At 46.4% G+C, this 26,612-nt stretch overlaps 1 protein-coding gene across 3 annotated transcripts in view; it reads left to right on the forward strand.

Annotated features, from left to right (window-relative positions):
* The window catches only part of LOC127570154 (pituitary adenylate cyclase-activating polypeptide type I receptor-like), a 229,968-nt gene extending 203,538 nt beyond the window's left edge, over nucleotides 1-26,430 (forward strand). For 2 of the 3 annotated variants that reach the window (XM_052015398.1, XM_052015400.1), the window contains 3 exons: nucleotides 8,408-8,537; nucleotides 12,838-12,879; nucleotides 13,032-26,430. In XM_052015398.1, the coding sequence (XP_051871358.1) occupies nucleotides 8,408-8,537; nucleotides 12,838-12,879; nucleotides 13,032-13,220 (361 nt within the window). In that variant the 3' untranslated portion in view covers nucleotides 13,221-26,430. Of the gene's footprint in view, nucleotides 1-8,407; nucleotides 8,538-12,837; nucleotides 12,880-13,018 lie in introns of all 3 variants that reach the window. The other variant, XM_052015401.1, reaches the window with a different exon arrangement.
* Nucleotides 26,431-26,612: the final 182 nt, after the last annotated feature.

Here is a 26,612-nt window from a genome sequence, read left to right on the forward strand (position 1 = left end):
TGTGTTGCATTGAAAAAGTGAGCTTCCCATGGCTAACAGTGGCTGCCCATATTTATTTGTAGCTCCCAATGTTTAACAGTCCCTCTAAACCTCTGAGAGTGGCTACACAGGTCCAGCACGAGCTTCCCATGTCCAAGGGTGACTCCACACGTGGAACAGAACCTCGCCACATCTAGCAGTAGCTCGAAGAGAAGCTCCGCAAGTTTTACAGCAGCTTTCCACGTGTAACCTCAGCTCACCAAGTCTAACGGAGGCGGCAGTTGTGCCGTAGAGAGTGCCCCAGGTTTAACAGTGGGTGCTTTTGTGTAATATTATCTCCCATGTTGACATGGAGCAACTCATGGGGAACTGTGACGGCTGATGTGTAATTTTACTTCTTCATGTTGAACAGTGACTGTCCCTCTATCACTGGATCCTGCCAAGCAACAGTAACTTCCCATGACTTAAATGAGGGGCCCATTCTGAACAGAAATTACCCCTGTGTAACAATAACTCCCTGTGTAACAGTAACTCTCCCTGTGTAATAGTAACTCCCCCTGTGTTACAGTAACTCTCCCTGTATAACAGTAATTCCCTGTGTAACAGAAACTCTCCCTTTGTAACAGTAACTCCCTGTGTAATAGTAACTCCCTGTGTAACAGTAACTCTCCCTATGTAACAGAAACTCTCCATATGTAACAGTAACTCCCCCTGTGTAACAGTAACTGTCCCTGTGTAAGAGTAACTCCCTGTTTCACAGTAACTCCCCCTGGGTAACAGTAAATACATGTGTAACAGTAACTCCCCCTGGGTAACAGTAACTCCCTGCGTAACAGTAACTCTCCCTGTGTAACAGTAACTCTCTGCGTAACACTCTCCCTGTGTAACAATAATTCTCCCTGTGTAATAGAAACTCTCCCTGTGTAACAGTAACTCTCCCTGTGTAACAGTAACTCCTGGTGTAACAGTAACTCCCTGTGTAACGGTAACTCCCCCTGTGTAACAGTAACTCCCTGTGTAACAGTAACTCTCCCTGAGTAACAGTAACTCCCTGTGTAACAGTAACTCTCCCTGAGTAACTCCCTGTGTAACAGTAACTCTCCCTGTGTAACAGTAACTCCCCCTGTGTAACAGTAACTCTCCCTGTGTAACAGTAACTCCCTGTATAACAGTAACTCTCCCTGAGTAACCCCCTGTGTAACAGTAACTCCCTGTGTAACAGTAACTCTCCCTGTGTAACAGTAACTCCCTGTGTAACAGAAACTCTCCCTGTGTAACAGTAACTCCCTGTGTAACAGTAACTCTCCCTGTGTAACAGAAACTCTCCCTGTGTAACAGTAACTCCCTGTATAACAGTAACTCCCTGTGTAACAGTAACTCCCACTGTGTTACAGTATCTCCCCGTGTAACAGTAACTCTCCCTGTATAACAGTAACTCCCCGTGTAACAGTAACTCCCTGCGTAACAGTATCTCCCCCTGTGTACCTATGCCCTCTTGTATCATTCACTGCCAATGTTTATAGAAGCTGTCCGTGTCCAACAGTTGCTGTACACTTTTATCACTAACAAGCCACATGTACCATTGGCTGCCCATGTGTAATGCAGTTTTCCATCTAACCACAGTTTGTCATGTGTTACATTACCCCCCACGCCCAGTTTAACAAGAGCTCCCTATGTCAATAATAGCTCCACATGTGTGTCCATGAGTGGTTCCCATTCAGAGTCCTGGACCGTTGGGGCTGGTTCTGGGGCAGGAAGGACATTGCACAGATTACACTTGGGCAGTACTGGGACCAGTGTGCTCGGTGGGGTGTTTGCAAATGCTTTTGGGGTAGATTTAAATTGGAATGGAGAGGAAGGAGACAGAGGAGGGGGAAAGACGATAAATGTGAGGAAGATGACAATGGACAGGCAATGAATAATATTTAATATTTAAAGAATGTATCCATGAATCACAACAATAATTCATTCCTGTCTGGCACATAAAGTTGGAAAAGAGAGCTCAAGCTTGACTATCAAAGGAAATCAGGGATAGGAACGGATACAGATAGGAGATGTACACTATTGCCAGAAAAAGTAGCAGAGCTGATGTGCAGGGCGTGAGAATCAATTGCAATCAAATATAAAGAGAAATCCAAATGCTTTCTGCGGATGTGTTAACAGTAACAAGCTTATCAGAAGAAAGGCAAACAAAGATTTGCTGGAGAAGCTCTCTTTTTGCTCCTACATTCCAGCATCTGCAGTGTTATATCTCCCCAAGTTCAAATTCAAGTTTATCGTTGTTGGCAAACATACACAGAGTATAACTGCCATGAAAATTAGCTTCTTGCAGCAGCAGCACAATGCATTACAAACCTGACAAACATAAATTAACATCAGCTGAAATTAATGTGAATCTCCTTATCAGATGTTGGACTGATTTGGACTAAAAATGGTAATTGGTAAATTGGTTTATTATTGTCACATGTACCGAAGTACAGTGAAAAACTGCTTTGCATGCCATCCAGACAGATTATTCCAAACATAAGTACATTGAGGTTGTACAAGGGAAAAGAAAACACAATGCAGAATACAGTGTTACAGTTACAGAGAAAGTGCAGTGCAGGCAGACAATAAGGTGCAAGGTCAAAACAAAGTAGATTGTGAAGTCAAGAGTTCATCTTTATTATACAAGAGATCCGTTCATTAGTCTTATAACAGCTGGATAGAAGCTGTCCTTGAGCCTGGTGGTACGTGCTTTCAGGCTTTTGTATCTTCTGCCCGATGGAAGTAGGGAGAAGAGAGGAAGTCTGGGGTGGGTGGGGTCTTTGATTATGTTGGCTGCTTTACCGAGGCAGCGGGAAGTGTAGACAGAGTCCATGGAGGGGAGGCTGGTTTCCGTGCTGTGCTGAGCTGTGTCCACAACTCTCTGCAGTTTCTTGCAGTCAGGGGCAGAGCAGTTGCCGTACCGAGCCGTGATGCATGGAGTGGTACTGCTGGTATTGTTCTGGGCTTGTCAAGCAGAACTCTGATTCTGTGTTTTTCACAGAACAGAACGTATCCAAAGCTGTGGTAAATGCCGTATGGTTACTGAAGGAGATCCAAATAAAGCAGAGGTACGGTCTGAGAATGGCTGCCAGTCCTTAACCCAGCCAATCCACCCCCGTCCAAGTGCATTGCATTCTGGGTGCCAGAGTGGCAGACATTTCTCGTGATAGGCTTCGGATACCAGAATGCGCCAGAAGACTTGAGGTGTTGCATGCCTGTTCAATGGAGTGAGAGGGTTGAGGTAGCTGGGGTGAGGGCTGGCAGAGATGGTAAACCTTGCAATTACCTTGCAATTTGTTTAACGCTGTAAGTAGCAAGGCTTCTCAAACCAGTGGTGAAGAAGGCGGATGGCACACTTGCTTTCACTGGATGGGGCATTGAGTACAAGATAGAGACACAAGAGAGACTACAGATACTGGAATCTGAAGCAACACACAAGATGCTGGAGGAACTCAGCGGGTCAGGCAGCATCTGTGTCCATGCTGATAACTACGACTCTAAACTGTTTCCAAGGCCAGGTGGTCAGTAAAAAGGAACCAGACCCAAGGTTATTGGCCAAAGGAGCAGGAAAAAACACTTCAGAATCAGAATCAGATTTATTATCACTGACATACGTTGTGAAATTTGTTGTTTTGCTGCAGCAGTACAGTGCAAGGCAGAAAGACATAAAAATTACCATCTTACAAAAATAAGTAAATAGTGCAAAAGGGGAATAACGAGGTAGTGTTCATGGGTTCATGGACTTTTCAGAAATCTGATGGCGGAGGGGAAGAAGCTGTTCCTGAATCATTGAGTGTGGATCTTCGGGCTCCTGTACGTCTTCCCTGATGGTAGTAACGAGAAGAGGGCATGTCCTGGGTGGTGAGGGTTCTTAATGATGGATACCGCCTTCTTGAAGCACCGCCTCTTGAAGACATCCTCGATGGTGGGGAGGGTTGTGCTAATGATGGAGCTGGCTGAGTCTACAACCCTCTGCAGCCTCTTGCGATCCTGCACGTTGGAGCCTCCATACCAGGTGGTGATGCAACCAGTCAGAATGCTCTCCACCGTACATCTGTAGAAATTTGCAAGGGTCTTTGGTGACTACACAAGGCGGATAGGACTTGCCTGGTGGAATGAGAAGTAAATGTTTGTAGTTTCCAAAAGATAATTGTGTTAACGCTAGATAGAATATGTGCAGGAGTGTGGGGTAGAACCTTTGAGTGGGATTAACCCTTTGAAAATCCCAGCACAAATGTGATGAAGTGAATGGCTTTCTGTGCGCTGAGTTATGTTTTTATTCTATAGTAATTCATCACATTTAACAGCAACTTCTCACATATTCAGGAAACAAAGGCATTATTCAAAGGGAATAGATTATAAGGATAAGGAACAACACACAAAGTGCTGGAGGAACTCAGAGGGTCAGACGGCATCTATGGAGGGAAATGGACAGTTGACGTTTTCAGGTCGAGACCCTTCATCAGGACCAGACCATTTCCCTCCACAGATGCTGCCTGACCCGCTGAGTTCCTCCAGCACTTTGTGTGTTGCTCCAGATTCCAGCATCTGCAGTCTCTTGTGTCCCCATAAGAGTGAGGGAGTCTTTTTACAATTTACAGAGCATTGCTGGGACTGTACCCAAAGTTCTACCTGCAGGTTTCATCTATTTATTGAAGCACGGATATATTTATTTTGGAGGCAGTTCAAAGAAGATCGATTCCAGAGATGAAGAGTCGATGGATGGGGAAAGGTCGGCCAGAGTGGGCTTCCACCCTTTGGAGTTTACGTCAAGGTGATCTCATTGTGACATATCAGAACCTTAATGAACTAGACAAGGTGGATGATGAGGGACTGGCTCATCTAAATGAGAGCTTAAGATGAGAGGTCATTGCTTCAGGATGAGGCGTTGTACGTTAAGGGCAGAGATGAGAAGGAATTTTACTTATAAGATAAGATATCTTTATTAGTTACATGTACGTCAAAACACACAGTCAAATGCACCTTTTGCATCGAGTGTTCTGGGGGCAGCCCCGCAAGTGTCGCCACGCTTCCAGTGCCAACATAGCACGCCCACAGCTTCCTAACCCGTACGTCTTTGGAATGTGGGAGGAATCCGGAGCACCCACATAGACACAGGGAGAACGTACAAACTCCTTACAGACAGCGGTGGGAATCGAACCCAGGTCGCTGGTGCTGTAAAAGCGTTACGCTAACCGCTACACCACCATGCCTGCCTTATTTTGCTCCTTTACCTCTGCGGGTAAAAGCTTTCAAAGCTTCTTTTGCTCAAAGGATTTTAGAAGCCTTTACCCCAGGAGAGCTCTGTGAAGACAGTCCCCCTGACAATCCCCTGATAACCCTTACCTTAAGATCATGTCCCCTGGGGCCCTCTCTCCAGCCAAGGCCTTCTTATTGATCCACTCACCTCCTCAAGAGCTGTTACAATGAAACCACCTCTCATTCTAAATCCAGAGGACATCACCCCATTCCCCTCGATCTTTGTACAAATGACGACCCTCTCAACTTCTCAGCCAGTCTAGTAAACCGTTTTCGCATGGCCTCCAAAGCAAGTTCCTGGTTTAAAGAGACCAAACCTGTCTGAATCAGTGGTGGTCTCACAAAAGCCCCATCCAGCTTTGAGTGTACTCCATCTCTCCCGCACATAAAGGCATTTACTGGCCTACCAGGTACCGAGAGGCCTGGGTAGAGTAGACGTGGAGGGGATGTTTCCATCAGTGGGAGAGTCCAGGATCAGAGGGCACAGCCTCAGAATAAAGGGATGTCCCTTTAGAACAGAGATGAGGAGGAATTTCTTCAGCCAGAGGGCGGTGAATCTGTGGAATTCGTTGCCACAGAGGGCAGTGGAGGCCAAGTCATTGGGTGTGTTTAAGGCAGAGATTGATAAGTTCATGATGGGTAAGGGGGGGGTTAAGTGTTATGGGGAGAAGGCGGGACAATGGGGTTGAGAAAATAATTTCAGCCATGATTAAATAGCGGAGCAGACTCGATGGGCTGAATGGCCTAATTCTGCTCCTATTTTATGGTCTTATTTGCCTTCCTAATTGCTTACTGCAACGGTCTGATAATTTCCTGTCATTCCTGCACAAGGAACTCAATTCTCTTTGGACACTAACACTTCGCCGTTGTTTCAACTTACAAAATATTGGCCAGGAACCTCCTTCCTGTGGCTAGAAGGTGCAACGCCTCACCCCGATAGTTCCAGCGTTCAATCATCAATCATCAACCACAACCACAGAACCAACCCCAGCCTGGGAAGTAAGACCCTGGGCTGCCCAAACTCTTCCCGCTGTGTGTATAACAATGTAAGATGTAAGATACCTTTATTAGTCACACGTACATCGAAACACACAGTGAAATGCGTCTTTTGCGTAGAGTGTTCTGGGGGGCAGACCGCAAGTGTCGCCACGCTTCCGGCGCCAGCACAGCATGCCCACAACTTCCTAACCCATACGTCTTTGGGAGGAAACCGGAGCATCCGGAGGAAACCCACACAGACACGGGGAGAACGTACAAACTCCTTACAGACAGCGGCGGGAATTGAACCCGGGTTGCTGGCACTGTAATAACGTTACACTAACCGCTACACTACCGTGCCTGCCCTGTACCAAGGCCTGATCTAGACCCAGCCACGGAAATATTTGACTGCTGGCCAACTTACCCTCCAAGGCTGAACCAGCTCTCCACTGAAACGAGTGTGGTTGCTGAACCTGTACCGGGTGGAAGGAGGTGTGGGTTCCATGGGCCAGCATTCCCTTGTCTAACTGCAGAGAGTTGGCACTCCACCCTACTCAGATCCACGAGGAGTCCGGTGTTGGAGAACACTCAGGAAGTCACGGTCTGGTCAGCTCTGATGAAGTCAGGGCTTCGGCATTCACACCCACACGGACACCCCGAGCTTCCTGACAGCTATGGAAGGAAATGCTGGGAGTTCCATAGGGAACTGTGGCTCTGTCTACACTTCTCGCTGCCTCAGTAAAGCAACCAGCATTATCAGAAACCCCTCACACCCTGGTCATTCTCTCTTCTCCACCCTCCCATTGGGCAGGAGATACAAAAACTTGAGAGCACGTACCACCAGGCTCAAGGATGGCTTCTATCCCGCTGTTATCAAACTCTTGAACAATAAGGTGGACTCTTGACCTCACAATCTACCTCATCACAGCCCTTGCATCTTATTGTCTGCCTGTACTGGTATTGGTATTGGTTTATTATTGTCACTTGTACCGAGGTACAGTGAAAAACTTGTCTTGCATACCGATCACACAGGTCAATTCATTATACGGAGCATTGAGGTAGTACAGGGTAAAAACAAAAACAGAATACAGAGTAAAGTGTCACAGCTACAGGGAAGTGCATTGCAGGTAGACAATAAGGTGCAAGGTCAAACAAGGTAGATTGTGAGGTCAAGAGTCCATCTCATTGTATAACGGAACCATTCAATAGTCTTATCACTGTGGGATAGAAGCTGTCCTTAAGCCTGGTGGTATGTGCCCTCAGGCTCCTGTATCTTCTACCCGATGGAAGAGGAGAGAAGAGAGAATGTCCCGGGTGGGTGGGGTCTTTGATTATGCTGGCTGCTTCACCAAGGCAGCGAGAGGTAAAGACAGAGTCCAAGGAGGGGAGGCTGGTTTCCGTGACATGCTGGGCTGTGTCCACAACTCTCTGCAGTTTCTTGTGGTCCTGGGCAGAGCAGTTGCTGTACCAAGCTGTGATGCATCCAGATAGGATGCTTTCTATGGTGCATTGATAAAATGCACTTCTCTGTATCTGTAACACTTTATTCTGCATTATGTTGTTGTTTTCCTTTGTACTACTTCGATGCACTGATGTGATGAGATGATCTGTATGGATGGCATGCAAAACAAAGTTTTTCACTGTATCTCGGTACAGGTGACAATAATAAACCAACTTACCAATTCACCACTCTGTTCCTCTGAATGCTCCCATCAGAGTAAACAGCGTTCGCTCGCCTACGTTGTTCCCTACCTGCTGCTCATTCTGTCTCTGCATCTCTTTGCAACTTCCTTGCTTAGTCCTCACTTTCCCACTTAATGTCAGTCAGTGCACTTGAATGCGTCATAAGTTGATCCCTTCACCACCGCCATTTGTGAGACAAAATTCAAGAAGGGCTCTCTTGTGACCTTGGCACACTTGCCTTTCTCCAATTGCAGCAAAAATTGATGCTGTACCAATGCAACCTTCGGTTGGAAATGATTACTACAGGAATCTGAGCTAAAAACATGACAGGGATTGAAATATTACTTTCTTCCGGCTGGTGTTGTAAATGTTGATGAAATCATTTTGAATTCGGCTCATCAGTCGTGAAGCCGCCAATGTTAATTGATGTTGTTTCTCTTCCTTCCCCCACCTCACCCCCTTTTCCAACCACTTCACACAGGAGACTGTCCCGATCAACACTCCTCCTCATTCCACTGTTTGGGATTCACTACACGGTGTTTGCCTTTTACCCCGAAGATGTTAATACCCTGGATCGGCTGGTGATTGAGCTGGGATTGGGATCCTTCCAGGTAACTTGGTCAGAGCACTGTAAGTCTGCTGCAGGACAAGGGAAGGTATCGTACAGGTCCCGTTGGCCAATCAGCAATGTGCTTGCATCCTGGTCCATCTCCCTCCGTGACCTCACCCCTCCCTATCTCTGCAACCTCCTCCGCACTACCAATGCTCTGGGATCTCTGCAGTCCTCCAGCTCTTCCCACTCCTGGAAAAAAGTTCTGGAATTCCTTCCCGACACTTACTGCTTCTCTTGTCCTCAAAGAAACTCGTCAAGGACCTAGCTCTTTCACCAAGCTTTTGATTGTCTGTGCTCACCTCATTTTGTGCCAAGGTTGAGGTTACCTCTTGATAGAAAGGATGGAACATCAGGGATCACGAACTTCCCTGGCAAGATGAGGTCTCCTCAGAAACCCTCATCACTAAGGCCAATCTTTGCCCAACTTGCCTGTGCAGCCTCAAGCTAGCCAATAGAAGGTCTACCAATCAGATCAGTCGGGAGCTAGCCAATAGGAGGTCTAACCAATCAGATCAGTCGGGAGCTAGCCAATAGAAGGTCTAACCAATCAGATCAGTCGGGAGTTAGCCAATAGAAGGTCTAACCAACCAGATCATTCGGGAGCTAGCCAATAGAAGGTCTAACCAATCAGATCAGTCGGGAGTTAGCCAATAGAAGGTCTAACCAACCAGATCAGTCGGGAGCTAGCCAATAGAAGGTCTAACCAACCAGATCAGTCGGGAGCTAGCCAGTAGAAGGTCTAACCAATCAGATCAGTCGGGAGCTAGCCAATAGAAGGTCTAACCAATCAGGTCAGTCGGGAGCTAGCCAATAGAAGGTCTAACCAATCAGATCAGTTGGGAGCTAGCCAATAGAAGGTCTAACCAACCAGATCAGTTGGGAGCTAGCCAATAGAAGGTCTAACCAACCAGATCAGTCGGGAGCTAGCCAGTAGAAGGTCTAACCAATCAGATCAGTTGGGAGCTAGCCAATAGGAGGAACAGAGAACATAGAACAGTACAGCACAGCAACAGGCCCTTCGGCCCACCATGTCTGTGCCAAACACGATGCCAAATTAAACTAAATCCCTTCTGCCTGCACGTGATCCACATCCCTCTGTTCCCTGCACATTCATGTGTCTATCTATCAGCCTCTTAAACACCACTTTCGTTTCTGTTTCCACCACCACCCCTGGCAGCCCGTTCCAGGCACCCACCGCTCTCTGTGTAAAACACTTGCCCCGCACATCTCCTTTCCCCCTCTCACCTTAAATGCACATCCTCTAGTACTTGACCTTTCTACCCTGGGAAAAAGACCCTAACTGTCTACACTATCTATACCTCTCATAATTTTATAAACTTCTATCAGGTCTCCCCTCAGCCTCCGACGCTCCAGAGAAAATAACCCAAGTTTGCCCAACCTCTCCTTAAAGCTCATACCCTATAATCCAGGCAGCATCCTGGTGAACCTCTTCTGCACCCTCTCCAAAGCCTCCACATCCTTCCTGTAATGGAGCGACCAGAACTGCAGATAGTACTCCAAGTGCAGTTCCCTTTACCTGTGTCTAATCGGGTGTCATTAGCTTAATTAATAGCTCCATCTACCTTAGTTTAATTAGTTTGGCACACCATCGTGGACCGAAGGGCCTGACCTTGTGCTGTACTGTCCTGTGTTCAATGTTCTACCCATAGTTGAGAGACTTCAGGGTTGGAAGCTCCCGAGACTGAAAGGTTGGAATCTGCCTCCACCACAATAACTTGACCCCCTGGCAGAGAAAGACCCTGGACCCCAAATGTGTCCGTACAAGGGACCCCAGGGAATGGAGGCTGTCAGTGTGGGAGGGGGAGGATTGGGTTAGGGAGGGAGAAAATAAAGGCAGTTTCATTGAAGAAAAGGCAATAACCAATCCTGCATAAGTATGAACAGCCTGCCTGAGCACAGTCTCTCAAATACACAAGGCAGGAACATTGTCACTGGAGGCCTGGGGAAATAATCCAGTGTCGCGGGTTCGAATCTCACCGTAGCAGCTGGGGGTGAATATCAATTAGAGTAATTAAATAAGCAAATCTGGAATAAAAAGCCAGTCTTGCTCACGTTGACAATGAAATTAGGTTGTGGCAAAAAAATACCCAGTTTTCCAATATCCCTTCAACAAATAAACTTGATTCCCTGACCTGGTTTGGCCTACCTATGACTCCAAACCCACAGGTTTAACTCACATGAGCTACCACATCAAAGGTAGTTGGGGGTGGGCTGTAAATCATCAAGCCGCACAGTGTGGAAACAGGCCCTTTGGCCCGTCAAGTCCATGCCACCCCTTTACATTAATCCTACATTCTTTCGTTCTCCCCACACTCTCATCAGCTCCTGTCAATTTCCAACACTCACCCACGTGCTGGGGACCATTCACAGCGGCTGATTGACTTACCCGTTAACCGCGCGTCTTTGGGACGTGGAAAGAGACCGGGGGCACCCGGGGGAAACCCACACAGTCACAGGGAGAACGTCCAAACTCCACACAGCCGGCGCTGGAGGTCGGGATCAAACCCGGGTCTCTGGTGCTGTGAGGCAGCGGATCTACCAGCTGCGCCACTATTCCGCTCTTCATTTTGGCATTGATGTCCATATTTGAAAAGAAAACAGGGCATTAGAACATGGAACAGTACAGCACAGGAAAAGGCCCTCCGGCCCACAATGGTGTGCTGAACGAACTAAGTTAATGACACCAAATCCCTTCTGCCTGCACATGATCCATATCGCTCCACTCTGCATATTCATGAGCCTATTTAAGAGCCTCTTAAACGTCTCTATCGCATCTGCCTCCACCACCACCCCTGGCAGCCCATTCCAGGCACCCGCCGCTCTCTGTGTAAAAAACTTGCCCCGCACATCTCCTCTGAACTTTCCCCCTCTCAGCTTAAATACATGCCCTCCAGTATTTGATATTTCAACCCTGGGAAAAAGATACCTGCTGTCTACCTTCTCTATGCCTCTCATAACCTATCAGGTCTCCCCTCAGCCCCCGCCGCTCCAGAGAATACAACCCAAGTTTGTCCAATTTCTCCTTATAGCACATGCCCTCTAATCCAGGTAGCATCTTGGTAAACCTCTTCTGCACCCTCTCCAAAGCCTCCACATCCTTCCTGTAATGGGGCGACCAGAATTGAATGCAATACTCCAGATGCGGCCTAACCAGAGTTTTATAAAGCTGCAACATAACTTCCTGACTCTTTAGCTCAATGCCTCGACTAATAAAGGCAAGCATACCATACGCCTTCCTTACTGCCCTATCAACTTGTGCGGCCACTTTCAGGGAGCTATAGACTTGGACCCCAAGATCCCTTTGTACATTGGGGATGGCGCTTACTGAAGGAATAGACTTGCCAGAAATGAGAACTCGCGCTGAGACTTCCTGCAATGTTCCTGATGTCACAACCATTGTGTAAATACTAGAACCCTCCCCCCCACTTAAGGGGCCAGTCCCACCCTTCCCCAAAGTGCACAGTGGGAGAGTTGGGGGACAGACTGTGGAGGCTTTACCCATTTACATCCTCTAGTAAGGTTATAAGATATCTTTATTAGTCACATGTACATGGAAACACACAGTGAAATGCATCTTTTGCGTAGAGTGTTCTGGGGGCAGCCCGCAAGTGTCGCCACGCTTCCGGCGCCAACATAGCATGCCCACAACTTCCTAACCCATACATCTTTGGAATGTGGGAGGAAACCGGAGCACCCGGAGGAAACCCACGCAGTCACGGGGAAAACGTACAAACTCTTTACAGACAGCGGCGGGAATTGAACCCGAGTCGCCGGCACTGTAATAGCATAAACGCGAACCGCTACGGTGCCTGCCCCTATAGTCTTTATTCTCCATGCCAAGTGGCCCCCTAATGGATTTCTGAAGGCAAGTTCAAAGTCAACCACATGGGATGGGTCTGGAGTCACATAAAGGCCAGGGAATGATGGCAGATTTCCTTCCCTTAAGGATACTGGAGAGCCAGATGGGGTTCTAACCACAACAAAAAAAAATCCATTTCACTGAGCTTATATTTCCTGCCGTGTCTGGACTTGAACTCATGTCAACAATCCCAGAACTCTGGCAGTCCAGTAACTGAAACACTTTGCCACTCTGCTTCCCTATCCCTTCCCACCTCACAAGGAGTTGTAGATAAAACTAGAGGAAAAACAAACCGGCAAGCAAACGCCAACACTTTTCACTGACTGGAGCTCGAAGGCAGGCCGGCATCCCGGTTTAATATTAATGTGCTTTTTAATCCCCACACTAATTCTGTATGTGGCTTGTTTATTCCTTACAGGGGTTTGTTGTGGCAGTTCTATATTGTTTCCTCAACGGAGAGGTAAGTTGCTTTGATTTTTTTTCTCTCTCTCCCTGAAAAGAGCAAAGTGAAATCGTTTTTTTCTTGTCTCTGTGCTTGTTATGTGAGTGATTCCCTTCAGTTCCAATACAGCTGAGTACATTCAAATGACATTTCTAAGTTTCTTCCCAAAGGTGCAGTCCGAGATCAAGAGGAAATGGAGGAGTTGGAAGGTAAACCGGTATTTTGCTGTTGACTTCAAGCATCGTCATCCTTCACTGGCCAGCAGTGGGGTCAACGGTGGAACCCAGCTCTCCGTCCTCAGCAAGAGCAGCTCCCAAATCCGGATGTCCAGCGTCAACGCCGAAAACCTAGCCACATGAACCAACCGGGCTACCTCCTCCTCCGATACACCCCCATCTCTACCATCAGAAAATGCGCCCCTCCCCCCATCGCTGGGGGTGGGGTCACATGGAACCCAGGCCGTCCTTTAGTCTTGTTTATGTCAGCTCTCCTGGGGCCAAGGCAGGTCGTGGGCTGCCCTGCTGTCTTTGGGTAAAAAGAGTCCCAAAGTCGCCCCACCCCTTCCTCCACCCCACCTCCCACCCACTCCACCCCCACCGTTAACCCCCACCACCAGATACTTCTGAAAAAAAATAACTAGATGTCGTTCCCTTGTAGGCAGGTGGGGGGGGGGGGGGGAAGGGAATCCCTTTTGTGCCTATCCTGAACGACCCACGTTAACGGTGTTTGATGCCGCAGGACTTGAGGCGCTCCTGCCCACTGAGACCGAAGAACCGTTGCCCGCTGTGTATGCCTGCTGTTTGCTCGCTGCCTGTCTCAGACACCCTTCCCTACCCCCCCAGCCCCCCCCCCCCCCCCCCCTTGAAGCGGGTCGACAAGGAGTTGCCGCAGCCACTTTCCCGTTGGCGTCGGCCGCTGAGGGGGCCGAGACTTTCCGCTTACATCCCGCCCCGTGACGTGCCCTCCAAAACAAGGGCTTTGAACCTCCATCGAAGGCCGGCGTTCTAGACGGCGAGACCTGGCCCTATACGACGATGTAGTGCTTCATGGTGACGCACCCCTCAATGATGTCACAGGGCCTTATCTGGTGACGGGTGGCCCTTAAAGGTGACATGAGGCCCTTTATGCTGTCACATGACCTTACCCGTTGCCATGTGACCCTTCGCGATGACACGTGGGGCCCTTCTGATGTCACCCGGCCTTATGTGATGACACATGGCCCTTTATATGTTGACTTATGGCCCCCTTCGTGATGACATGTGGCCTTCTACAGAAGCAGATACAGAGAAGTGTCCGGGCAACCTTGCAGCTGGTGTACTACCCCTCATGCTTTGGTGGGGTTTGTTGTGAGCTTTTGCGGCAGAAATGTTGCCCAGTTTGCAAACAAGTGGATGCATTTTACATTGCCTGAGCACACGTTGTCATCTTCCCTCAAACCTCCCTCGTTATCCAATAACTGCTGGTCAAAATACATCTGCAAGTCAAGAGGTTAAATTCTGCCTCTTGAATTTTTTTGCAAAAGGGGCAAAAATTTCAATGCAGCCTCACTGTTTAGAAGCAGTGGATGACTGTGGAGAGAGAGAGAGAGAGAGAGAGAGAGAGATTTGTACAAATACTTTGATTTCTCGTGGTGAAGCTAAGGTATTTCACCCCTTGTACTTTGATTCCTATATCTGGGCATCAACTTGTCAGCGGGGTTGCAAGCTACAGACTGATGGGTAAAAGTTACCCTGAAAAGCCCTCCTGAATGGGGAGAGGCTCCGCAAGTTCACACCATGATCGAGGAATAGGTTATTCCCCTTAAAGGATCCATTTCTGCCTGCACTGACATCATCTTAATTAAGATCTGGAGGTCTGAAACCTAACAGTTTGGCTGGCTTAGGAGACGATTGCAACTAATTCAGAAATGGAATGCAATCCAAGATATGTGTCCTCATACTTAACCCAATATATTCAAATCCTGAGTGTGTTAGATGCACATTAAAGACACAAGCCTTCCTCTACTCCATCCATGGGGGCTTGTAACAGTGCTTGTTACTGTCCAGGAAGATATTTAGATCCCTTAGCTCTCTAAGGGGTTCTACAGTGAAAGCTGTGTAAAACAAGAAAATGCGGGGCAAATCCGCTACTTTGTACAGTTGACTGTTGTTGTTGGGGTGTGTTATTACATGTGACGTGAATGCAGCAGTGTTGGCTGTTGTGAAGTGACTCTGGTTCGACCAGAAATGGTGTCGTCAATCTTTGTCGTTGCAAAAAAAATCTATTGACTTTCTCTCATGAGTAACATTGTGGGATTTGAATCTCTCTGCATTGGCAAAACGATCCCCAGTCAACAGAAATGGTGCATGGTGTTTTCCTGGTGCTTGGAAAGGATTTTCCAAAGCCAAGCGAAGAGCAAAATTGGACTGTGTTGCATTAGCACATACAGTCTGAGATTCTTGTTTGCAGTGCTTCAGAAATGGGTCGGTGCCTCCTTCAAAGCGGGCCCTCGCATTGAATTGTCATCTTGTGCTAATGCTTGAATTTGCAATGATTTTATTTCTGCATTAGTGGAATGGCAGACCCATCGGTTTTCAGGTGTGCTGCTTGTTGAGACCTTCAAGAGAAGGGCTCCTCAATGATATCATTGGTATATAGGAGTTTGGTTCTTATTGCTCAGAGATGGGAGAACATTGCTTGAGAAGTTATGGCCATGTTTTTTTTTGGATGTTTGACTACTAAGACATTGGGCAAGGAGAGAAGCCTTTGAATTACAAGGCGAGGAGTTATTGCCTACATACAGGGGAGCAGAAAGCTAATCAGTAAAGGATAGTCAGGAGAGACTCCATGACCTGGAATTTCGAGAATGTGGAACTTGCTATCACAGGGAATGTTTGAGGCAAACAGCTGAGAGAGGTTTGCTGAGACAGAGAGAAATGCTGATGGGTAAACTTGGAGAAGCCTTGTGTGGAATGTGAATATGGCTTGGACTCATAGACTGTCCTACTGCTTTACTGTTCTGTGCAATGAGCTTGGCAATATTTTGTCCTGCTTTTCTGAATGATACCTTGATATATATAAAAAAAGATTTAGACAATTATTTTTTTTGTTTGGAAATTTTGAGATAAAGTCTGGACCCAAAGCTCCCTTCAAGGCTTTGTGTGTGGTGGCCTTTGTGCTGTAATACTACCAGAGTTTAAGGGACTTAAAATGGGAAATGATGATTGACTCCCTGCATCAGCCAAATGAGTTGAAGATGACATAGAGCTAACGGCAAACAGTCTACTTCCGTCAAGTGCATGTGAACTACAGCAAACAGAATCGGTGATAGGAATTACAGTGAACCATCCCGTTCAAAGAAAATTCACCTTGAAGATGCAGTGAATGGAGAATAGTAACATAATACAAGTTGTGTTAACCTCTGTTGCCTCCATCAGTGCAGTTTCGAGGTAACTTGTAGGGGAATGTTTAATAATTTCCATTGAGGCAGTGCCTTAAGCTCAAAATTCCCTTTGTCTCCTGACCCCACCTCTTCTACATGACAAACTTTGTTTGCTTATGTCTTTGTGCATTACCTCAAAAAATTTTCTACACTTTAGGTGTGGTATAAGTTATTACTGTTACTGAGAATTGGTCAAATTCTATCACCTGGCTTCACTGAGCAGAGAAAGTGGTGAATAATTAACTCTGGCATTGTGTATATCACAGCACCAATCAACATTGGCCTCACCTCCACACACCTTCCGTCCATCACTGATGACCATCAGTGGCCAAGGCTCTGGAGTTCCCTCCCTAACCCCCCCCCTTTAATGTGCCTTCACCCTCCCCTCCCTTCTGAATACCCTCCTCGTTGACCAAGCGTTTTGTCTCCTCCACCTCACTCCTGATGTGTCTATTTATCGTGCCCACAACCTGCCCTGGGCTATTTTTTTTACAATTAAAGAATCGAATATATTGAAATTGTGGTTAATATTTAACAGTGAGTTTTTACTGATGAGGAAGAAAGAATTCTCCTGCTCACTAAAAAGAATCAGGCTTTCTTTGCAAGGAAGCAGTAACTTTGGTCGTTTCAGGACATCCCAGAACATCTCATAGCCAGTGAATTTTTTTACGTGACTGCCGCAGTGTGCGAAACACAGCAGCCAGTTTTTGCACAGGGAGCTCCCACAATGTGATAATGACCAAGGCATGGTGGGTACAGCGGTTAGTGCTGCTGTCTCACAGTTCCAGCGACCTGGGTTCAATCCTGACCGCGGATGATTCTGCATTTCATTCTTGTGACTGCCAGGGTGCTCTAGTTTCCTCCCACATCCCGAAAACACACTGGTGGATTAATTGGTCGCTGCAGATCACCCCTTGTGTGGAGGTGAGAAACAGAGGACTGATGGGCAGGTGAGAGAGAACATGTTGCAGGGGTACAGGCAAAACAAGGAAGGGGGTTAGAGATTGGTATTGGTATTGGTATTGGTTTATTATTGTCACGTACCGAGGTACAGTGAAAAACTTGTGTTGCATACAGATCGTACAGGTCAATTCATTACGCTGTGCAGTTACATTGAGTTAGTGCATTAATATAGTACAAGTAAAGACAATAACAGTACAGAGCAAAGTGTGACAGCTACAGAGAAAGTGCAGTGCAATAAGGTGCAAGGTCACAACAAGGTAGATCGTGAAGTCAGAGTCCATCTCATTGTATAAGGGAACCGTTCAATAGTCTTATCACAGTGGGGTAGAAGCTGTCCTTAAGTCTGGTGGTACGTTCCCTTAGGCTCCTGTATCTTCTACCCGATGGAAGAGGAGAGAAGGGAGAATGTCCCAGGTTGATGGGAGCTAGCATGGACCCAATAGTTTATTTCTGAGTTGTAGCAAACAAAATACTCACATTATATTGGTGAGGTATAAATATTGACCCAAGTACCAGGGAAAATTCCCCTGGTTATCTCTTTTTGTGCCAATCTAATCTCTCACCCAGAAAACAATGACTCCAGACAAAATAACACATCTTGAACGTTGCATAAAGCTTGTCCTCAAATCTCAGGAGTGGGACCTGAACCCGTGACCCTATGACTTAGGCGCAAGTGTGCTCCCCACTTGCCAAGCCCTAAGTCACACGCAACAATGTGCTGTGTTCCTCATCCTTCTCCAACCAGTCACTGACAATAACAGGAACATACATGCTTGCAAACAGGATGCAATGCATCCCATAAATTGCTCACGTCAGCTCGGGTGATGTGAAAATACTTGTTCCTCTTACGGAAAAATACACAAATTTTGAGTCTTCGGGACAGATTTTTAATCGTAGTAGCAGAGGGTATTGATTACAATCCAAATCATGCAATGAGCCGTCGTTGGCTGCCTTGAAAGTAGCACAGGTCCCGAAGTCCTCACAAACTGAAAATGTCCCTCCACAACACCATTGGGATATTGCAATCAGAAAAGTTAGACAAAAAGCCATGAGGTCATCAGTCCCATGATGTTTGATGTAGGACTGGTCCTATCCAACCAAGGAATACTTCCCTCCACAGAGTCATAGAGCACAGAAACAAGCCCTTCAGCCCATCCAGTCCATGCCGACCTCCTGACTAGTCCCATCTACCTGCACTCAGACCATATCCCTCCTAACCCCTCCCATCCATGTACCTATCCAAACCGCTCTTAAATGTTACAATTGAAACCCCATCTACTACTTCCGCTGGCAGCTCGTTCCACACTCGCACCACCCTCTGAGTGAAGAAGTTTCCCCTCAAGATTCCCCTTAAGTATTTCACCCTAAACCTATGCCCTCCAGTTCTAGTCTCACCCAATCTTGGGGGAAAAAGCCTGCATGCATTCACCCTGTCTATCACTCCTCATAATTTTATATGCCTCTACTCTCATTCTCCTGCACTCCAGGAAATGGTCCTAACCTATTCAACCTTTCTCTAATCCTCAAGTCCCAGCAACATCCGTATAAATTTTCTCTGCACTCTTTCAAGCTTACTGATATCTTTCCTGTAGGTGGATGCAATGCTCCAGAAATCCAAAATGCTGGAGGATTTCAGCAGGTCAGGCAGCATCTATGGAAGGAAATGATCAGTCGACGCTTCAGACCACTGCCATCTTATCTGCCACCTTCATGTCTAGCTCCGACATATGACATTAGTGTTTTTTAAATAAGTACCATGTTCCTCCAACCCCTGCCCTGCCCACAACCTTCCTTCCCTCCATTCACATCCAGGTTCCAAAATTTTAGAATTCCTTCCTTAAATCTCCTCATCTTTTCTCTTCTCATTTTTTTTTCTCTCTGTCTCTCCTTACAATCCATCTAACACTGATGATTATCTTCATCACAGAGTCATACAACATAGAAACAGGCCCTTTGGCCCACCATTTCCATGCCGACCATCCATACTAATTCCATTTACCGGCACTTGGTCTGTAGCCTTCTCTGCCTTGGTGATTCAGGTGCTCATCCAGATACATCTTAAATGCTGTGAGGGTCTCTGTCTCCACCACCCCCTCAGGCAGTGCGTTCCAGATTCCAATCTGTAACTGGTAATTTGTTTATTCTTGTCACATGTGCAGTGAAAAGCTTTGTTTGCATGTCATCCAGGCAGATCATTCCATACATAAGTACATTAAGATAGTAAAAAGGCAAGCAATGCAGAATATAGTGTTACAGTTACAGAGAAAGTGCAGTGCAGGTAGACAAATAGATTGGGAGATCAAGAATTCATCTTTAGTTTATAAGAGGTCCATTCAAAAGTCTTATAACAGCAGGATAGAAGCTGTCCTTGAGCCTGGTGGTGTGTGCTTTCAAGCTTTTGTATCTTCCTCCTGATGGATTGAGGGGGAGAAGAGAGAGTGACCAGTATGGGAGGGGTTGATTATGTTGGCTGCTTTCCTGAGGCAGTGGGAAGCGCATATGGAGTCTACAAACCCAATGGAGTTGTTGTTTTGCGGCAGCAGTATAGTGCAAAGACTAAAAATTACTATAAGTTACAAAATTTTAAAAAATGCAAAAAAACGAACAACAAGGTAGTGTTCATGGGTTCATGGACTGTTCAGAGATCTATTGGCGGAAGGGAAGAACCTGTTCTTAACTGATTGGATTTGGACGGTGGTACTGAGAAGAGGGCATGTCCCGGGTGGTGAGGGTCCTTAATGATGGATGCTGCCTTGAGGCACTGCCTCTTGTAGGTGTGCTTGATGGTGGGGAGGATTGTGCCCGTGATGGAGCTGGCTGAGTCTACAGCCCACTGCAGCCTCTTGTGATCCTGTGCATTGGAGCCTCCGTACCAGGCAGTGATGCAACCAGTCAGAATGCTCTCCACTGTACAGCTATAGAAACTTGCAAGAATGTTTGGTGACATCTCCTCAAACTCCTAACGGAGGGAACTCCAGAGGTTAGGGCACAGCCAGCTGAAGGCATGGCCATCGATGGTAGGATAAGTGAGGTACCCAGATATTCCTGAGAGTGTGTAGGTCTGGAGAGGGGCAGAGCAATGGAGAGGCATGAAGACAAGAGTCTTCAGTCTTGCTGTCACCATTGTAAGCCAGCGAGCTCAAGAGGAGATACGTGAGTTAGGGTGCAGTAGCCAAGTTCAGGGGCGCAAACTCAGTTGGGAATTAGCTCCACAGCAATGCAAAGTCTGTGTCCCATTTACTGATACAGTTCAGTGACTCTCTGGCACAGGCCAATTGGAATGTCCGTCATGCCAGTTTCATTGTGTCGGATCTATTCCAGAATGTATTGGAGACCAGCTCCTTATCCAAGTTATGTCAGAATGATAAATCCATGGCCCAGAAAGAGGATTTCACTTCTTGGAAATGGGGCTCTCAATCAATGAACTGGACAGCATTTACATAAGATATGATTTCTTTATTTGTCACATGTACATCAAAACACACAGTGAAATGCATCCTTTGCCTAGAATGTTCTGGGGGCAGCCCGCAAGTGTTGCCATGCTTCCGGCACCAACATAGCATGCCCACAACTTCCTAACCCGTACGTCTTTGGGATGTGGGAGGAAACCAGAGCACCCGGAGGAAACCCACGCAGACACGGGGAGAACGTACAAACTCCTTACAGACAGTGGCCGGAATTGAACCTGGGTTGCTGGCGCTGTAATAGCATCACGCTAACCCAGGGGGAAGCATGGAAAAAGAATAGATTCTCTTTCACTACCCAGGATGTCCCTTACCTCTGGACTGGGGGCTTGACTCCACGACTTTCTGACTCAAAACCAGATTATCCCAATGGAGCAGGCGTGCATAAATGCAACGAGTTCTGGAGAAGGTCACCATTAGTTAGCAAGCCCCTAGCCACCACCTCAAGGTTCCTGCGTACTGTATGATGCTGCCAACTGTTGTACAGTCAGAACTGGGTGTTTAGGTTTGCGTTGTACCAACAAAACTGTTTGGACAGAACAAAGAAACAAATTTTGATTTTGTAAACTGTTTACATAATGTGCCTAATTCTGCCAGAGATCTAAATATCTGGTGACTGATGCAGGACAAACTGGCTTTAGTTAACAGGTGAAAGGTCTTGCTGTCTGGAAATGATTGGATGCTCACTCGTGTGGATTGCTCAGTATCTATTTTCTCCTTTATCTGATGAGATGTGTGTTTTGTTATAAGGACAGTGGCTCACTTTCCCTACATGAAGAGCAGCTTTGGAGATAAACAGAAGAATATGAAATTAATTATAGCAGAACTTGCCCACTGGGAAACTACTGTAGCTGGGTACTACACTGGATTTTTATCAGAATCAGAATCAGGTTTATTATCACTGACTTATATGACATGAAACTTGTTGTTTTGTGGCAGCAGTACAGTGCAAAGACATAAAATTACTATAAATTACAAAATAAATAATGCAAGAAAAAGGAATAACGAGGTAGTGTTCATGGGTTCATGGACCGTTCAGGAGTCTGATGGCAGAGGGGAAGAAGCTGTTCCTGAATCGTTGAGTGTGTGACTTCAGGCTCCTGTACCTCCTCCCCGATGGTAGTAATGAGAAGAGGGGATGTCCCAGGTGGTGAGGGTCCTTAATGATAGATGCCGCCTTCTTGAGGCACCGCCTCTTGAAGATGTCCTCGATGGTGGGGAAGGTTGTGCCCGTGATGGAGCTGGCTGAGTCTACAACCCTCTGCAGCCTCTTGCGATCCTGTGCACTGGAGCCTCCATACCAGGCGGTGATGCAACCAGTCAGAATACTCTCCATCATACACCTATAGAAATTTGTAAGAGTCTTTGATGACATACCGAATCTCCTCAAGCTCCAAATGAAGTAGAGCCACTGGCGTGCCTTCTATGTGATTGCATCAATATGTTGGGCCCAGGATAGATCCTCTGAGGTCTTGACACCCAGGAACTTGAAGTTGCTCACCCTTTCCACCGCTGACCCGTCAATGAGAACTGGTGTGTGTTCTCCTGACTTCCTGAAGTCCACGATCAACTCTTTGGTTTTGCTGACATTGAGTGCGAGGTTGTTGTTGCGACACCTCTCAACCAGCCGATCTATCTCACTCCTGTACGCCTCCTCGTCGCCATCTGAGATTCTGCCAACAACAGTGGTGTCTTTGGCAAATTTATAGATGGCATTTGAGCTGTGCCTAGCCACAGTCATGAGTGTAGAGAGATTAAGACATTTGGGTAGAAGTCAAGATGACCATAACATGTTCTTTCATTTATCTCCCTACTAATAGGTTAGGTTAAAATTTCCCCAGTTCCTCTGGTTGGTCCCAGTGTTTCTGTGACTGCTGTTCAGAGATAAGAGGGAATGGACATCAATCCTGAGAATAAAACGCACGTCAGTTTACAACGAGAAGGGTGTGTGATTGATATCGATATGTACTTATCAGCAATGGGTGGTACCTTTGTTTTCTAGGGAAGTGGCTGTTTGGAGGTCAGATGGTTCAACCTTGGGTCTTGACTTTTCTTTTTGAAAATGTGACACACAACGAAAATATTTTCAGAGCACAGAACTGATGTTTATCTGATAAAAAAGGAGAGTAAAGCTTGTAGGTCAGGCTATCAGTGAATGCCAGTCACACAACCCAGCATTAGTAATGACTCTGGTTAGTGACTCTGCACAAAATTCCCTTTTACCTAGCTTTTAATTTAGATGGTTACCCTGCTAATATTGTAAAGCAAAAGCAAAAAAAGATGCTGGAAACCTAGAAAATGCTGGAATTACTCAGCGTGTCAGCCAGCATCTGCGGAGATATAAGCAGTTAATGCTTCAGGTCGACGACGTTTCATCTGAACCTTCTCACTTGTCCAAAGTTTCGCTCTGGAGAATCTCACTGAAACTGGGAAGTGTGCTGTTGGAAAGAATTAAAAATATGAAGCCTTGAAAAGTCCATTTCTGAGCCTTCTCCAACTCCATTGATTTCATCCAGAATCTTCCCTGTGGGAATTTTATTGGAAATTGGTTGAGTCAGGAAGAATCCTGCTTATTGCATGATGTGCTGGTGACTGTGGCCTCTCATTGCTCCCATCTTTCTCTTGTCCCCTCAGGCCTGCTGTTCAAGTTATACTCTGTAAAGCTATTTTTTATATCTTAAAGTTTGTAACACAAATAACTGAGTATTACAGTGGTTATTCAAAGTGGTATCAGATCCCTTTAAAAAATAAACGTGAGCTATTACTGATTAGACAAATTTCTTTAAGTAATGTGTATGTGATATGTGTCTGGTGACCCTACTTACTCTAGATGTATTAGCTGTGCTGGTTTTTATATGTGATCCAAATTGTTATCAGTCTATGGAGCCAAACGACAATTCTACTTGGAATTAATGTATAAAAATTACTAGATAAGCATATGGAGGAATTTCAAATAGAGGGATATGTGGGAGGAAGGGGTTAGACAGTCTTCGGCGAGGTTTATAGTTCTATGCTGTACTGTTCTATGTTCTATGTTAAAAATAGTAGCTCAAGTTCAAAGTGAACTGTTTGTGCATAAGGGTTTAGCTGAGCACATGCTGAGAGGTAGTTAGGGGTTGCAAGACAAGTGCGCAGCCATTTAGGACTGAGATGAAGAGAACTGTCTTCACTCAAAAGGTTGTGAAGCTCCCCCCATAGAGTTATGGCTATTCAGTTGATGGGCTTATCCAAGACTATGATCCAGGGCGGCACAGTGGCGCAGCTGGCAGAGCCGCTTCCTCGCGGCTCCAGAGACCTGGGTTCCATCCTCACTCCACCCGGGGTTTGCACGGTCTCCCTGTGACCGCGTGGGTCTCCTCCCGAGTACTGACGTGCGGGTCAGTAGGTTAATTGGTGGCTGTAAGTTGTCCTCTGGTGGCAGTATCTGGGAGGAGTTATTGGGACTGGGAGGAGAAGAAAATGAGTTAGGGTAGGATTAGGGTAAAAAAAAAAGTGGGTGGTTGATAAAATGACAATGGACTGAAGGGCCTCTTTCCCATGCTATATCTCTTGATCACTCTAGAAAGGTTTTTTGACGATGAATCAAGGGATATGGGGTTCCAGTGAGTAAATAGAAGATTGCACATGTTCTTATTTATAAAGCAAACTTGAAGGGCTGGTTGAATTACTCCCACTCCTATTTCTTGTGTTATCAAAGATTATACTTGTATTACTGTCATCCATTGAATAGATAGACCATAAAATTAAATGACGGGTTCAGATAAATGAAGACCGAACAGGTAGAGAAGTTGTTAAAGGACAACTTCTCTCGATACTTGGCTCACATAGTACAGCTGCTGCCTCACAGCTCCAGTGACCCACGTTCGATCCTGACCTCGGGTGCGGTCTGTGTGGAGTTTGCACGCTCTCCCTGTGACCGTGTGGGTTTCCCCCGGGTGCTCCGGTTTCCTCCCACATCCCAACGACGTGCGGGTTGGGAGCTTAATTGGCCGCTGTAAATTGTCCCCCAGACTGTTGGTGAGCGGTAAAATCTAGGGGTTAATTGATGGGAATGTAGGGAGCATAAAATGGGATGAATAAAACAAGATAAGATTTCTTTATTAGTCACATGCACATCGAAACACACAGTGAAATACATCTTTTGCGTAGAGTGTTCTGGGGGCAGCTCGCAAGTGTCGCCACGCTTCCGGCGCCAACATAGCATGCCCACAACTTCCTAACCCGTACGTCTTTGGAATGTGGGAGGAAACCGGAGCACCCGGAGGAAACCCACACAGATACGGGGAGAACGTACAAACTCCTTACAGACAGTGGCCGGATTTGAACCCAGGTTGCTGGCACTGTAAAGCGTTACGCTAACCACTACACTGCCATGCCTGTGGATGCTTGGTGATTGGCATAGACTCGATGGTCCAAAACCCTGCCTCTCTGCTTTATGACTAATTAGCTCCATAACTATGACTGTGTCTATTGAATTTAACTCCATCCCTTGCCATGTGTGTTTTGGAGCTCCAAACCTCGAGTCTGATGGTTGTGGACAATGTGTTAAGAGTCCGTAAAAGTTCAGAAGCTGATTTGGATCTTCTGGTGGGATCAAGATGGTCAGTGGAGTAACCATCTGTCCCATGGAAGACAACTGGACAGATGCCTTCCATTGTACCTGGAGATCACTGCAGTGGTGACTCAAGTTAACTCGCTGGGTCTAAGGGCATTAATTTGATGAGGCTGGGGAAAGTGGCCATGTGAGGGAACCAAAAAGGAAAGGAGTATAATCTTAAAAGTGGCGCCAGCCTGTTCAGGAAGCTAGGGGGAAACCTAGGACATGTTCTCCCGATGTATGTGGACACTAATTTGAAACGTTAAAGAGTTTTGTTTTCCTGGATGAGGGCAGCAAAGGATTTGGAGAAAAGGCAGAAAAGTAAGTAGAGGTACTAAAAATAGGATAGGACGGACTTGAGAGGCAGCATGCCCTCCTGGTGTTCCAGCATCCAAAAACAGTGAAACACCATCCGTTTGCAACCCCCCTCAAGATTTGACCCAACAACTCCTTGCAATTAGGCCTGTTTCAGGAAGCCCCTTGCATTGTACGCTGGCCCCAAAGGACACAGATTAGAAGTGAACCGTGGCATAAACGCAAGGGGTGAGATGGGAAGAGGACTATCTTCTTTCTTTTGCGGTGAGCTGTGGCGATACAGAATGAACTAAGAAAGAACAGTAAAGGGAGAGTCAAAACGCAACTTTAGAAAGATACACCTGAGGAAAAAACTGCAGATTTATGAGGGAACTTCAGGTTAGAAGCAATATGTAGGAACTTTTGGACAGGGCTATCAAAAAGTATGATGGGCCAAACAGCCTCTCCTCCATTCAAATGCCTGAAGGTTGAACGTTGTGGGAAGCCTTTATAGAAATGGCTGGTTTGAATTATGAGAGAATTGGAACTGGCTGCATAGATTGATACAATTAATGGTGTTATAATGTGAATGGTCCTCCTGATTAGTCCTGAGTGACCACAGGAGCCTCAGGAGCAATGAAGACCACAATTTATTACTCAAAGCTGTCATTGTGATAGTATTTCAATTGGGAACTACCCCAAGCTGTTATTTATTGTTTGCCGTGCGTGGGAAATAGTCAATGTGCAAAGATGTACATATTAGAGAGGTTTTTTTCTAAATGGTGATCAAACTACTGTGCAGATTTCATTAAATGTACCTCTGTGTTAATCCTCAGGATGTTGGCAATCATTGATACACAGGACACCACAGGGTACCAGAGGCGATCAACCTGGGATGTACTGAGGGGGTTTAAAAAGGGTTGACTCTGGATGTCTTCTCTGCTCAAAGAGCTGGACACTGCACCAACAAAACACTACCTTCTCACTTCATCCTCCAAAACCAAAAACTTGG

Source organism: Pristis pectinata, chromosome 5 (genome assembly GCF_009764475.1).
Source record: "Pristis pectinata isolate sPriPec2 chromosome 5, sPriPec2.1.pri, whole genome shotgun sequence".
Classification (NCBI taxonomy): Eukaryota; Metazoa; Chordata; class Chondrichthyes; order Rhinopristiformes; family Pristidae; genus Pristis; species Pristis pectinata.